Source organism: Xyrauchen texanus, chromosome 34, assembly GCF_025860055.1.
Source record: "Xyrauchen texanus isolate HMW12.3.18 chromosome 34, RBS_HiC_50CHRs, whole genome shotgun sequence".
Classification (NCBI taxonomy): Eukaryota; Metazoa; Chordata; class Actinopteri; order Cypriniformes; family Catostomidae; genus Xyrauchen; species Xyrauchen texanus.
In genome coordinates, this window is record NC_068309.1 from 21,799,872 (window position 1) to 21,815,477 (window position 15,606).

General features: G+C 38.5%; 2 protein-coding genes across 5 annotated transcripts in view; both read right to left on the reverse strand.

Annotated features, from left to right (window-relative positions):
• Positions 1–2,300, reverse strand: part of ankhd1 (ankyrin repeat and KH domain containing 1) — a 72,970-nt gene extending 70,670 nt beyond the window's left edge. For all 4 annotated transcript variants that reach the window (XM_052103971.1, XM_052103970.1, XM_052103969.1 and 1 more), the window contains exon 1: positions 1,859–2,300. In XM_052103971.1, the coding sequence (XP_051959931.1) occupies positions 1,859–2,134 (276 nt within the window). In that variant the 5' untranslated portion in view covers positions 2,135–2,300. The remainder of the gene's footprint in view (positions 1–1,858) is intronic.
• Positions 2,301–3,964: 1,664 nt separating this feature from the next.
• On the reverse strand, positions 3,965–6,135 carry zgc:110540 (deoxynucleoside kinase). Its single transcript, XM_052104674.1, has 7 exons — positions 5,910–6,135; positions 5,211–5,326; positions 4,933–5,126; positions 4,665–4,812; positions 4,439–4,554; positions 4,244–4,343; positions 3,965–4,081 (listed from the first exon to the last, which is right to left on the reverse strand). The coding sequence occupies exons 1-7, from the start codon at positions 6,001–6,003 to the stop codon at positions 4,055–4,057; spliced, it is 795 nt and encodes a 264-aa protein (XP_051960634.1). The 5' UTR covers positions 6,004–6,135; the 3' UTR covers positions 3,965–4,054.
• Between the last annotated feature and the right edge of the window lie 9,471 nt (positions 6,136–15,606).

Sequence of the window (15,606 nt, forward strand, 5' to 3'; positions counted from 1 at the left end):
AATATTACTGATATGTAAAGTGACTAATCACAGTAAATTTTGTCATTACAGGGTGTTTAATGGCAGGTTATCAAAGATGTACCATACCATAATAAAAGGCAGACATGGGGAAATAATTTATGTAACGGCCCGCGAGTCTCTGCGAGCGATTGCACAGTAAACACACAGTAGAAGAGCATAAAATGTGTAAAAAGTACAGCAAAGACAACCTTATTATAGGGAATTTCACACACATAAATAAGTAAAAGCAGAAAATGCAGCTCGGCTTGTGGATATCCACTATACTTTCTACTACGTGAAAGTATAGTGGATAAGTACTCAAATACAAAACTCAGAATATCTTTAAAGGATTTGATGTCACTAATCTAGCAAACTTGTACAAATTCTGTGATTATTTCATTATGAGTTATGTGCTTCTGCTGGGGTAAGATCCATCAAACCAGCCAATCAGATTTGCACTGACTTGATCGAGAAAGCATTTTCCAGTTTTGTGTTCTATAAGCACCAGAGGGTTAGGGCACAGACTGTGGGTGTGCCATCTGAGGCTATACTCAACCTGACTTCAGGCATTAACTTTAAAAGGGGGCATAATGTTTCTCTGCAGCCAACAGCGTGATAATTATTTTTTTAATACTGCATGCTAGTGGAGCAAGTAGCATTAATTTTTCATCATGCATTTCTCGAATGGCGATTGCTAGTTATTGTCAACACAGGTATTGTGTTGACATAAATTACAACATGTGTGACATAAATCCACAACATAATGTCTTTTCAAATAAATTCTGTGAAATTGAGATTTGTTACAGTTTACACATTGTACTTTGTGTCTTCTTTGATATGTAAATTCTAATTGTCTGAGATTATAGAAGGCAGGATTAGGTGGACGTACAGACTTGATGACAAAATGAGTGGTTGTAATTAAAGCGAAATTTCAGACTTTTGGGATTGATGATTAAACCTCAACAGGATTTAACAGGTGCATCTTGAACGGGCATTGATGTGCGACTACAAACGCGCATGACAAGTTTTGAAAACCAGCGTCACACTACATTATCATAGAATGGAAATGATTGTGAAAGACATTTTAGATCCATGTCATTTAAGAAACTGCAATAGGGATATATTCACTCATGTCCAAATACTGATAATCATGTCTGTAACATATAAAGAAACAAATGGCATGTACATAAAGTACATATGTCAGATCTAAGTCAAATGCGTAAGTTTACCATCATGGTGCATTGACCTGGTGAAGCACAATCACGCAGATAAGCTTTGCTGAACTGCCTTTCCAGCTAACATTTTGTTACGTACCAAGATTCACTTAGCTTACAAGCTAGCGACATTACTTCCAAACTAAGCCCAGAGTGTCACTAAGACATGCCAGTAACGCAAAGTATCGCGTATTACACTTTAAATGGCATACAGTAAAGTGGCAACTGGTTGACAAACTAGTGAAAGAACACGGTGAAATTATTTGGGATGCCTAACTATCAGGCGATGGCGTTGCCCGCTGATATTCACTTTAGGCCCAAATCGCAGCCTTCGCCTCCGAGTCTGTGCTAAGCTAAGCTAACTCGCCTCAATTTGAGCAATTTAGAAACGCAACTGGCAACGTGTGTCGAAAGAAACTGTTGAAATTGCTGCTAAAGTCGCTCTCTGACGTTACATGTATGTTGCCAACTGTGACACGGAATACACTGCCCTCTTGAGAGTATGTGATTAATTCGCAGGCTTCTGGTGGGTTGGGAACGGAACCTATTTACGCTGGACGGAGATAGCTAGCTAGCTAGCTAGCGTGTGATAGCACGAAAGCTAAAACACATACACAATTTCTTGCTGACTGACTCACTCTCACCTCAGACACCTCATCCTCATCGCTGCCGGATCCAGGACCCGACGATAGCACCGCGGCTGCTGTGAGTTTGAAATCAAGTCTGTCTGAAGTAGGCCCTCCAGCCTCGCCGAACAAGCGGACTTTCTTGCCACCGACGGCGATCCCGAGGCCCCCGAGTCCGGCTCCTGGTGTAGCTCCAACCCCCATCCCTAACGCAGGGGAACGCGGAGTCACCGAGTCAATCTCGTCCTCGAAGCCGTCCGTCAGCATTGCCGTCCCGGCTACTGCATCCTGCATAATTTCCTAAATAATACGTATATTTGAGAAGGATTTGTTGTCTCTTCACTTTCTTTTGGGGTTATAATGTTATAAAATAATTACGTTTTACTTCAGAAAAATCCTCAAACTCTCCTGAAGCGAGAAGAGAATCTCTTTCCCCCAAGCCATTAACTTTCTAACAACCTATCCTACTTCGTTCCATTTGCGTATTGGCCCGCCCTTGTTCAAAATATGCGAAGACTATTGGGTGAGAGAGATGAGTACTGAAATCTGATTGGTCAAAATACACGCTACTCGACCGAAACAACGCGACGTCAAGGTTGGTTTACAAAAGGGCTTAAGTTTAACGCCAGGAAACATCATTTATTAAAGACCATTGGACGCGGACACGCTTGTCACAAGTTCCCGCCCTCACGTTACGCCTATTTTTGTCTATATCGTGAAAGTAGAGGTTAATTTGTTTTCAGAAACATATTTAGAAGTTACAATTTTCAAGGTGTCATGTTTACAGTAATGCAATGTAAAATGAACCACAAGGTGTCAGTTTAGCTGGTCAAAAACTGTCGAATTCTTTTCATAACTTTTAACATTATTAAGAAAATAATGTGGCATAATTAAAAATATGTTGACAATTTAAAATCTGTAGACCTTTGGATCTCTTTGAATACAATAGCAGCAGCTTTACATTATTTGACATGTTAGGACAACTGTGTCAACAGCATGCGAGGGCGCGACCGACCTGTGTGAGGCAATACCCGGATTTCTGTGGAAGTCTGATCATGTTGTGGGACTTGTAGTTTAATTTTGACGGGGAAACAATGTAGAGGAAATCCCTAAAACCATAATGCTATGTGAAGTAAAGATCAAAATATTCCCAGCTATTCAACATGCAATCTCAGTCAAAGTTAAAAAATAATCGGCATTTCAGAAGATGCCAAATACCATCCTGATGTAGTATTATAGTGGTTATATCATTTTCTTTCTTTAAAAAAACTACAAATAAAAAAATACTAATGTACTTTTCTGTTCACATCTGTGTATGTAGCCTACATTGAAGGTTCATTCTCTCTTATATATATATATATATATATATATATATACACACACATATATCACTCACAACATTAAAACCACCTGCCTAATATTGTGTAGACAAAACAGCACCAACCCGCATCTCAGAACAGCATTCTAAGGTGCTATTCTTTGAATACAATAGCAGCAGCTTTACATTATTTGACATGTTATACAGCAATTATTCCAAATTACCTCTTTATTATTTTACTGTTATATTTATATACTTTTGTGGTGTCTACTATTTTAAGTAAAGAAAGATCAGCATGAGGATGGTGCATTAAGAACTATGAAATACCTTGCATTTTATATTTCTATTTAAGTTTCTTTTGGAAAAAGAATCAACCTTGAACCATTTCAGTTTTATTCCCACTGCCATTCTAACTGAATTAATGTTGATCTCTGAACACTATTGTATAACAATGCTACAACATTCATGTTTTATATTTAAATGTATACATATTACATCTGTACTTTTTTAATGACTAATGTGTGACAAAAGAATCCAAAAACAAGCCACACTAATTGTACAACTCCACCAATCTTTTTGTTTTGCCACGTGATGGTATACTACATGTATGTGATGTGGTGTTTTGTCCACTTCACATTTAAAATTGTTACTGTTCTGCCTTTTATACATAAATGTTAATGGTTTAAAAATAATAATTTACATACAGTTGTGTTAAATAGTAAAAATCAAGTTTTAATAGTACAGAAACAAATATATATATATATATATATATACAATAAGCTAAAAAGCATTAAAACAAAACAAGTAATTCATTCAAGTGACAAAAGGCATTGATATTGAAAACTAGTGATACAACACCAGTATACATGATATACAAAGATCAAAATATTTAGATGCTATAGTGTGTTCAGAAACTCTCTGACCTGAAAATAACAGAAACAGTTAGTCATTTTAGATCATGTCCAAATATGGCATTTCTTAAACATTTTACTATAAAATGCAAAATAATGAGAATGCAATACCACTAGGGTAAATACTAAAACAATAATAGCATTTGGCCACAGACACAAATATACTGTACATACCTTGTCAATTACACCTTCTTGTTTAATTCTGTCATTTTTGAAGTCCTCATTAACATCCAGGACTAGAATGGGAAGGTCTTTAAGATACTCAAAATCCAGCCTGTAGATGATAAGATATCCATTTAGGTTGCTCAAATAGGTTAACTACAAATTGTTCAAATATACATTTGAGCACATATTAAAATATTCACTTACTTTGTGGTCCGATTGTACAGCCAACACTCATGCTTATAATGCAGCTTCTCCAGATACTCCAGTGGAATCCCCTGTTCCTCCTCTCGCCCTCTGAACTGAAGACGCTGCATACATCTCTGCAGAACATATGTTTAAACAATAAATTGTAATGTCCTAGAATATCACACACACGCATTATTTTAAGGTGAAGGTTGAACCTTGCACAAGGTAAAGAGCAGCTTGGTACCTCGGGGTCAGCACGGAGATAGATCATAGCATCCAGCTCAAGCTGAGACTCAAACTGAGTAAGGAGCCATGAATGCCAATCTTGGTAGATGGCCCACTCGGTCTCATTCAAATCTCCAGACTCAAAGAGGTTGGAGGCAAACACATATCTACAAAAAATAAACAATAGAATTTTAATAAATATCTACTTCACCTTTAAAATTCCTCTCACCATGTTTTCAGCAAATTTGCAAAGGCAATCTTCTATATGGAGAGAATACGTTATGTACCGGTCACTGTACACCGAACGCTCATAGAACTGGACTGGTTTCTCAGCCTGCTGAAGCTTGGCAGAGGGAGGCTGAAGCTGTGAACGGACACGACTCAGGCAGGCGTAGGTCTGGAAAGTGTAAGACCAGCGGCTGGGCTTGTCATATAACATCTGCAGAAGGTTGCCTCCACTCTTCTGGGATGTGCTAAGCTCCTACAGGGTTTGAAGGAGAGCAAATATAAGAAGCCATTCAAAGAAACATTTGAGGCCATGTTTGGAAATCTTTAATAGTCATACCTCAAATTCATTTTCCGTGGTCTGCACATTGCACCACTTCCCAATGGGCTCTGGTATGACCTCCCACTCATCTGATGTCTGCTCCAACAAACGCACAAAAGTTGTCTTCCCTGCAGCTTTTTTTTTTTTAACAGACAAATTGTTTTTAAATCCTTAAAGGATATGCAGATATATTGAGAAATTGATTTTATTAACTAGTGCAAACTAACAACAAAAACAGTCTGTCAAAAAAATGTCAATTATTTATTATAAATATTATATACAATTCTCTATAATCATATCTTTAGCTTAATCATCATGGTTCTGATTCGGATTACTTTAATTTGTTTAATTGTCATCCATTTCTCTATGGTAATGGATTACTTTTTAACATAAATGTATATACAGTGTAATCAGACACATTATTTGGGACATTGATGTATTGAACACTATTATTTCCTGATGAATTGTGTAAAAATTACACGATAGAGCTAATAATTAAAATTGTGTGTGTGATTGTTCAGCAAATGTGCATAAAGTATTTGGCGCCAACCGTGCTACTGTACAAATACAAAAAAACAGCTCTTATTTGCGGCTTACTGGCTCATTAATCAAAAATAATAACAGTAATACCCACTGTAAATGCCACTTCGATTATATATTAGGTGGTATGTATTTGTGTATGTAACTTTTGCAATAGAAAAAATAGGTTTAACTTACCAATGTTTCCCTCTAGAGAGATCTTCAATGCCCTTTTTTCGAAACTGAGGTCAGCGTCGAGGCTTGAACAAAATCTCTTGGGAGGAGTAGCCATTGTATTTACAATGAAATATTATATACGCACAGCTTAAACTTGCTTTTTATAATTTTGAAAAAGCCAAAAGGTCTTTAAGCACAGCTAAAACGCTTCTGTGCGCGCCTAAACAGGAAACTAGTTGAAATTCGCGGCAAGTCGTCACATGGTACAAGTTAGAGGAGGGGCTCTAAAGTCATCGTGTGATTGGCCAATTCCACACCAGGGGGCGTTTCTTCGGATGACGATTGTGCTGCTGAAATAAATAATTCCGGCTCTGTTCAGTATAAAGGCTCCCAAACGCCAAGACAACGTTCATAAAACGTTCGTACAATGTTCCTAAAGACCTTAAATTATATAAAACTCGCTTTAGGAAAACGATAGTAAAGTTATACAATTTAGTTTTTACATTATAATTGCCTGGTTAAAAAGTACACTAGGTTCAATGTAGTATAAGTTGTTACGTTATACTACAGTCAAACCAGTTTTATGGAAGCCCAGGAGTGCCATTTACAAAAGAATGAAGGACTACATTACCAATCTCTTCATTTGAGAATAAAAATGTGAATGAATAAGCCAATTTATAAACTGACAAATAAATAAACACATTTAAATGTGTTTATTTAATTAATGTTTTAAAATGTACTTATATTTAGCAATAAAACAGCACATTAATAAGTCATTTTAAATGCACCTTTAAATTGCATTTTAAAAAGATTTGTCCATTGCTTTTCTTCATTCATTGGGCAATAGCTTTTCTTTATTGTTTGACTTTTCCTTTTCTTTTACCATTTATAAGTCCATACTATGGAGGACCAGGAGTGCCACTTAAAAAATAATTAAGGAATATATTTTCAATCTATTAATTTGAAAATAAAAACTTGAATAATCAATTTATAAATGGACAAATAAAAATACACATTTAAATGTTTATTTAATTCGTGTTTAAAACTGTAACTATATTTAAAAATAAAATTGTGCATTAATAAATCATATTTTTCATGTAAAAAATGTCACTAAATTTAGTAATAAACAAGTACATTAATGAGTCTTTTAAATACACTTTTTAATGCATTTTAAAAGCACCTTTTAAATTGTATATTATAAAGGTATTTGGCAATTTCTTTTCTTAATTTATTTGTCAAATGCTTGTCCTCATCTATTAACCAATGTCTTTTCTTTTTCTTTTCCTTTTCTTTTATCTTTTTCTTTTCCTTTTCTTTCTCCAACTGAGAATCAAGTAGAAAAAAATGCCATTGGACTGTTTGGAATGCCCAATTCCCAATGCACTCTAAGTCCTTGTGGTGTCGTAGTGTGGAGGACACATATCAGTTGCCTCAGCATCTGAGATCGTCAATCCACACATATTATCACGTGGCTTGTTGAGAGCGTTACTGGGGAGACATAGTGCGTGTGGAGGCTTCACACTATTCTCCATGGCTTCCACGCACAACTCACCACGTGCCCCAACAAGAACCACATTATAGCAACCACGAGATAGTTACCCCATGTGACTCTACGCTCCCTAGCAACCGGGCCAATTTGCCTGCTTAGGAGACCTGGCTAGAGTCACTCAGCACACCCTGGATTCGAACTTGCGACTCCAGGGGTGGTAGTCAGTGTCTTTACTCACTGAGCAGACCCTCTGCCATTGTACTGTTGACTCTTGAGAGCAACCAATGAATTTTCGACTCAGTTATAAGACACACCCCCTTTCTGTATCACTCGAAGAGGATGTAAGAAAGCCTGTCATTGGACAACAGTATAAGCAGTTCATGTGATATTATTGGATCTGCCAGTCCTGTGCATAAGAAAAGGATACAAATCATATCAGGAGTTAATGGTGGCTCATTCACTGTGGCTGTGAAATGCTGAACTCAGCCCTACCTGAGCATGCACAGTGACATGTGTCAAGGATGGGAGCTGGTAATCATGATGCTGTCAACAGGACCAGCCTACTGACCCGCCCGAACTTAAAAACATGACGGATGTGAGCAACGGTAACAACTGGAGTGACTGGAGAAAGCTGATGGACTTTCCACAACTTATCAGAATCAGAATGAGCTTTATTGCCAAGTATGCTTAAACATACAAGGAATTTGTCTTGGTGACAGGAGCTTCCAGTGCACAAACAATACAGCAACAAGGCAGAGATAATAATACAAAATATAGAATAAAAAAAAAAGTGAATAGAAAATAAAATATATATATGGAAATACACAATAGGAATATATATATATATATGGAGCTCTCTTTCAAATTAAAATTAAAATGTATCTGTTTATAATGTTGTGAATAAAGTTTGCGCTTAATCTTTTGTTGTGCTCATCTTCATAAAGATGTTTATTCACTGACAGTAGCTTTACACAAAGTAAATACACAATGTACAACTTCTTTTATCACATTCATCTTTTACAATTGCAGTGTATGGGTGTAACATTTAGAATTTTGAATGAATTTACATTTTAATTGTACCCGAATCGACTATTTTATAGGCAAAATTTAACTGACACAGATAATGACAATTAACATCTCAAAGATGTTTGAGGTAAAATGTCCAAAATTTAGGCCAGATGTTTTCAGAGAAAAATAACCAACAAATGTTTTACCCCTTCACTGCTAGAATTGTGTAAAATGAAACATTCACTAAACTTACTGGAAGATAAAAAGATCTTCTGTTGTGTAAAGGAAAGATAACACTTTATTAAGCTTTATAAACAAACAAGTTTAGCACAGTTTTATCATTTCCCAGCTTATGATCAATGCTTTGTTCACAAATATGTCAGAGAGAGTGGTAATACAGTTATGAAACATGTGAATAGCTGTAGTGGCAGTGCAGAGAAGCAATTGCTTTACCTCTGTGAAGTAGGCACCCAATTTAATTAAAGCATTACAAAATCTATTCGTTCCTGCTGATATGTGCCGCAAAAATTAACATTTGTGCTGGTTCTGTGTTTGAGATATTACACATTATTTGATTTTTTTTTACTGTGTGCCTCACTTTCCACTCCATGTGGTCGACTCTTTCTGAACCTGTGTCATTCGTTTGTGCTCGATTTGTGCATTTAAAAGAAATATCATAATGCTTTCCTTTTTTGTATTTAACAAGATGGCTTTTTGGAGCCGTGAAATCATTCAGGCTAAACCCCATGTCAATCACTCTAACCTTTCCATCGTTTGTGCTCGCTTCTGGTTTGTGCCGTGTTTGGTATCGTTGAAGCATTAATTCTTTTGGCAAAGATTTAATATTTCAGCCCATCAAACTTTGTCAAACAAACATTGTCAGTGTTTGTGCTGCAAATTTTGATTTGTTTATCAACTTTTGATTTACTCGCACACTTTTGATTTATTCATTATTCAGATTTTTTTCATAAGTAGTCTAAATAGTCACATTCAGCTCTGAATTTGCTTGTTTTGATTTTAATTTAGCTAGAAGCTAAAGAAGAAAAGTTTGATCACACTTACCTATTCTTTATTATTTGTTACTGCACATTTTAGATTTTAAAGTATAGCATCATCAAAACAAAGAAGTAACTCAAAAATATGGATATTATGCAGTGACCAACACAAATTAAGTCAGAAACATCTTTCATTTGAACTTCTTCAGTGCAGCCTTTTGTCTACTCCAGCTCTCCACACAGTTTATTTTCTCAATCTACTTCAGGTGCATCCTGGGATGCTTTCAAATTATGAATTTGTTTGGTGGACACTTGTTCGCTACGTTTCTTTAAAAAATAATATTAAATAAATAATTTAATTCACTAACTTCACAAAAAATATATATAATATTTGATTTTTATTGTATGTTGCTATGTTTTACTATTACTATAATCGAGCATAACTGAATTTCAAGTTTAGAGTAACCAGCTTAAAGTAACCATTTAAAAATATTTGAATAAGGACAATTTAGAAATTTTACCAAACAAATTGGGCAAATTAGCTTCAGAAAAGTTGACTTTAGATGAAAGGTGAGTAGTTTTCATCCCTGGTTTAAATATCTGACCAAATCTGTTATTTACCTACAGAGAAAGAGAGATATGTTTGAGTTTGATGTGGTGAAAGATTAAATCTTTGCCAAAAGAATTTATGCTTCAAAGATACCAAACACGGCTCAAACCAGAAGCGAGCACAAATGATGTATACAGGTGAGAGCGATTGACATGAGGCTTAGCCTGCAAGATTTCATGGCTCCCAAAAGTTATTGTAAAAGGTTCCAGGAATAAGGAAGGGAGCGGGAAGCGGGGTAGCAGTCCAGGTAAGTCAAGTTTTAATGGATTTTCAGCTTCACAACAAAACAGGCTTCAGCTACACAATAAAATAGGCTCCCCAGTGACAGACATATGACATGGTCATGCTCCACATACCACACAGCCCGACTCAGTCCCGGGCAATGTCCGGCCTGCTAACCCCCCCATTCCAGGAGAGGAAGTCAGCCACAACCATTTGTGGCCCCGGCCTGTGGACCAACTTAAATATGAAGGGCTGAAGTTCCAGATACTAACGAGTGACCCATGCATGATCTAATTGGAGGATGAAGGTCCACCCCAGCAGGTAGTAGCGGAGGTTTATGACCGCCCACTTGATGGCAAGGCACTCTTCCTCAATGGTGCTGTACTTGGTCTCTCTCAAATAGACCTTAAAACGAATGTACAGCACGGGGCGCTCCACCCCCTCCTGTGAGAGCACTGCCCATAACCCCCTCTCTGATGCATCTATCTGTAAAATAAAGGAGAGAGAGAGAAGTTAGGAGCATGTAAAGAGGCCCACCACAAAGTGCAGATTTCACTCTTGTGAAAGCCTGTTGGCACGCCTCTGTTTAATGGACCAGATCTGGTGCCCGCTTTTTAGTGAGATCAGTCAAGGGGCTGTTGACATCAGAAACATTTTAGACAAACATTCTGTAATAGCCAGCCAGCCCCATGAACTCCCTCACCTCGTTTTTGGACTTGGGATGTGGGCAGGCCGCTATCACTGTGGTCTTATCAATTTGGGGACAACCTGCCCATGACCCAAGCGGAAGCCCATAGACCGCACTTCCACCCACCCAATTGCACACTTTTTCAGGTTTGTTTGCTGTGAGCCCTGTCTGCCTCAGCGACCACAGAACGGCTCTTAGATGCTGCATATGCCTCTGCCAATCACTACTGTATATAATGATGTCATCTAAATAGGCAGTGGCATCCATAGTGTGCGGCCGGAGAATCTTATCCATGAGTCGCTGGAACGTAGCGGGAGCCCCGAACAAACCAAATGAAAGAGTGACGAATTGGTGTAATCCGAACGGTGTGGAAAAGGCCTTTTTTTCACAGGATAGTGGAGTTAAGGGGATCTGCTAATATCCATTAGTTAAATCCAGTGTTGAATAAAATTGAGCCACACTCAACCGATTGAGCAGTTTGTCAATTCGGGGCATTGGGAACGTGTTAAATTTAGACACAGTGTTGAATTTCCAGTAATCAACACAGAACTGGACTGACCCGACACTCCTAGGTACAAGAAAAACCAGGCTGGCCCAATCGCGGTGCGATTCTTCTATTACCCAAATCACTTTTTTCTTATGTTTGGGCAAGCGGTACGGCCGACTATGCACTGCCACTCCTGTTGGAGTCTCGATATGGTGATGGAATATCTGGAATATCTGGTGAATATTCTCCAGCTGACATTCACGTCATGCCATACACCATCTGCGTACAGCTCGATCAGGGGCAACTTGTGGCATGTCGAGGACCTGGATCCATGTCCCCACCTCCATCACCAGGCACTGGTCTTGGACGTGTCCTGGTTCCCCGCAACTCCAACAGGCCAGCCCAGGTTCCCCGGTTGCACCCGTGGTGGCGGAAACATCACCCTGGGAAGGACAATGGAGAGGGGTAGGGGAGGGGCCAGCGCATATTTCCAGGGGGTGGGAACAGGTCGAGAGGGAGGGACAAGAGGGAGAGGACTAGCAGGGAGAGAGAGAGAGAGAGAGAGAGAGAGAGAGAGAGAGAGAGAGCTTGGACTGCTCCCCTGGGTTTATGCACCAGTGTAAAAGGTTCCAGAAATAAGGAAGGGAGCAGGAAGCGGGGTGGCAGTCCAGGTAAGTCAAGTTTTAATGGATTTTCTGCTTCACAATAGTATATGCACTTCAGCTTTACAACAGCATATGCACTTCAGCTTCACAATTCAGATGTCTTTGTTTCTGACTCCCCAGCATTCTCGGCAGCCTTTTCAAACCCGTCTCTGTCATCACTGTAATGAGACACAGGTGTTTAGTGTTAACAATCACCAGGTGATGGTCCTTACTGCTTCCTCTCTCCCCAGTGACAGACACATGACCACTTCCTGCTCCATAGTTATCTTGTTAAATACAAAGAAAGGAAAAGATTATGTTTCTTTTGACAAATCGAGCACAAACGAATGACACCGGTCTGGAGCAATTTGGAGTGACGTCACTGCTGTCAAAGTTTATTGCTATATCTAAGGAAGGGATATAGTCAGGGGCGTAGCACCAAATTTTGGGCCCTGGGTACAAACCATCTTGCTGGGCCCCCCTACCAAATATGTATGTATAGAAAACTGACTTCTAAGGGGCCCCCCCTGCCTCGGGCCCTGGGTACTCGGTACCCTTCACCCCCCCAGTCCGACGCCCCTGGATATAGTAACAGTGTTTCTTTCAACGGCACAAATCAGCACAAACCGAACACAAATGAATGCCGTATATAAAGCACATTTAAGCATGTCAATTTATTTGTCCATTTTTAAACAAAATGGTTTATATATTCACATTTTTATTTTCAAATTAATATATTGATAATTTATTCCTTCATTCTTTTGTAAATGGCACTCCTGGGCTTCCATGCAGTTTAAGGGTTGTAGACCTAACAATGTTTAAGCTGTAAATTCAACAATTCTATTAGAAATCTATGAACTTGTATTTTTGTATTCACAAAATTCAATTTGTAGGTTGAACTCCGTTCAATGTGGCCTGTGCTGTTGATGACCAGCAGAGGGCAGCAGGGGGCAAGGAAACCGCTAACTGTAAGGCTAATTTCCCCGCGCATTATTTTAACCGTGGAAGTCTTTTCATTGTTTCCCAGTCTTAATCAATTTTAATTTCAATTTTAAATTTAAAAGTACTTTATTGGCATGATTGTGTTTACATACAATATTGCCAAAGCATTAATGCACAAAACAGATAATGACAAGACAAATAATAATAATGATAAGATAGAATTAAAATAAGGTGCAAGGTAATGAATCAAATAAAATAAAAAATATAATAACAATATACACTATACAATATAAACTAAAATATGCATTTAACAGGACATTATGAACATAAGAAAATAAAAGTACTGTGAATGAATTACATTAAGGCAGTAATAGGTTGGTTTCACGTGACGTCACGCTGCCGCATCACGAGAGCGCGCAATTCAAATGGAGGGCAGGAAGTGAAATAGCTGAGGATCTGCCGTCTGGCAAAATGCCAATGTTTTGTGTAGTTTACGGCTGCTCCAATCGTTCTAATCGAGAAAAGGGAAAGGGTTTTTATAGAGTACCGAAGATTGTCACTCATAAAGGTGAGAAATGTAAAAATCTCACAGAACAACGCCGTAAAAAGTGGATTTTTAACGTACGTCTGCGGTGGGGAGGAGCAGAGTCTGTTAATGCCCGTGTCTGCAGCGACCACTTCGTCGGAGGTATGTTAGCTAGCCAACGTGTTTTTTGTGTCTGTGTTTATATAGCATTAGGTTGTCATTAAATGCTCATTTACTTAGTAATGCTTATTAAGTTACCGGTAGTCTAATATGGACTTCATTGGGGCTTTTTAGGTTGCCCTAGCGCTTTGGGTGACGTTGAGTCGGTAGATTGGGCTCCGAGGGTCAACCTAGGTTACCAAAAAACTAAGCCCAAATCAGAGGCGTCTCTTAAACGAGAGCAAAGGATGAAGATCAAGGAAGACCAACAAAGACGGTCGGAATGTGCAGATGCTATGTTGGATCTCCAACAGACAGATGAGAGCCCGGATCTGACGCAGACACCCGAAAGCTCAGAACCGAAGCAGCCAGCTGACAACAACCCACAATCAGAGGGGATCAGTGGGAATGGGACATTAAATGATAAAGGTAAATTATTGTACTAAGATGTGTAACCAGCATTATTATTCATTGTTATTAATAATTATTAATTGTTACAAATGTTGACCAGAATACTTGTATGTTTGTAAAAAAGATTACTTCACAACAATTCACATAATTCATATTAACTAAAATCACTCTGTATAATTGGACCAGAGAACTTGCATGTTTGTAAAAAGGTTGTCAAAAAGATAACTTAACAACAATTCACATAATTCATATTCATGAATTAACTAATTATGCTCCCCACTGATATGTTGCAGGCTATGTGGATGCCAGACTGAGCTAACAATGGATGACATTGAGAAGATGAAGGATGTTCTGAGACCAAACACAACAGAGCTGGGAGATCTTCGAGCCAAAGCACTGGACACACAGTTCAACAAGGAGTCCTTTGAAAAAAACGAAGACAAGACAATGTTCTACACGGGGCTCCCCAACTTCTTAGTTTTAATTCAGATTTTTGAGCTGTGCAAACCCTACATCAGCTGTGGTCCTATGTCTGTGCTGTCTAAATTTGAACAGTTCATTTTAGTTTTGATGAAGCTGAGACTAAATCTCCCGCTGAAAGATTTAGCTTTCAGGTTCAAGATCTCTCTTCCAACTGCTTCTAGAGTTTGGCATAAAGTAATTGACATACTTCATGAAAGGTTGGAATTTCAAATTGAGTGGCCAGAGCAACATGTTCTTCAAGCTACAATGCCAATGGGATTCAGACAGGCATTTGGATGTAAAGTTGCTGTGATAGTTGACTGTTTCGAAGTTTTTATTGAGCAGCCCTCTAATTTACTAGCCCAAGCACAAACGTGGTCAAACTACAAGCATCATCATACTGTAAAATTTCTGATTGGTGTTGCACCCCAAGGCTATGTCACTTACATATCTTGTGCCTGGGGAGGGAGAGTCAGCGATAAACAGATCACAATAGAGAGTGGCCTCCTAAAAAACCTGTTACCTGGAGATATTGTCCTAGCAGACTGTGTGTTCAATATTGGTGATAGTGTGGGATTTTACTGTGCTTCACTACAGATACCTGCATTTACCAAGGGGAGAAAACAGCTGTCTGCGTATGAGGTGGCAGACACAAGAAAAATAGCGAATTTGCGTATTCATGTTGAGAGAGTTATCGGTTTAGTCAGAAGAAAATATCAGATTCTGCAAAGCAGGGCTATGCCCATAGAGCACATGGCAACAAAACAAAGTGAGGCACTAGCATTGATTGACAAGATTGGGGTTATTTGCTGTGTCTGGTCTAATCTTTCGGAGTCTATTGTCCCATTGGAGTGAGGAGGGAGGGATAGGGATAATAATCAGTCAGTCCAGTACCTGAGCCCTCACACATGTAGTGTCCAATACCTGATCCCTGCTTCTTGGCTCTGATGATGATGATGATAAGTAAGAGGACATGGAGTAGTAGTACCTGAGCCCCGACACATATCAGTCTGTTAATATGTTTTCAACAAGTGTAATACTTTTATCCACTAGTTCAATTGTACTGGCTATATGT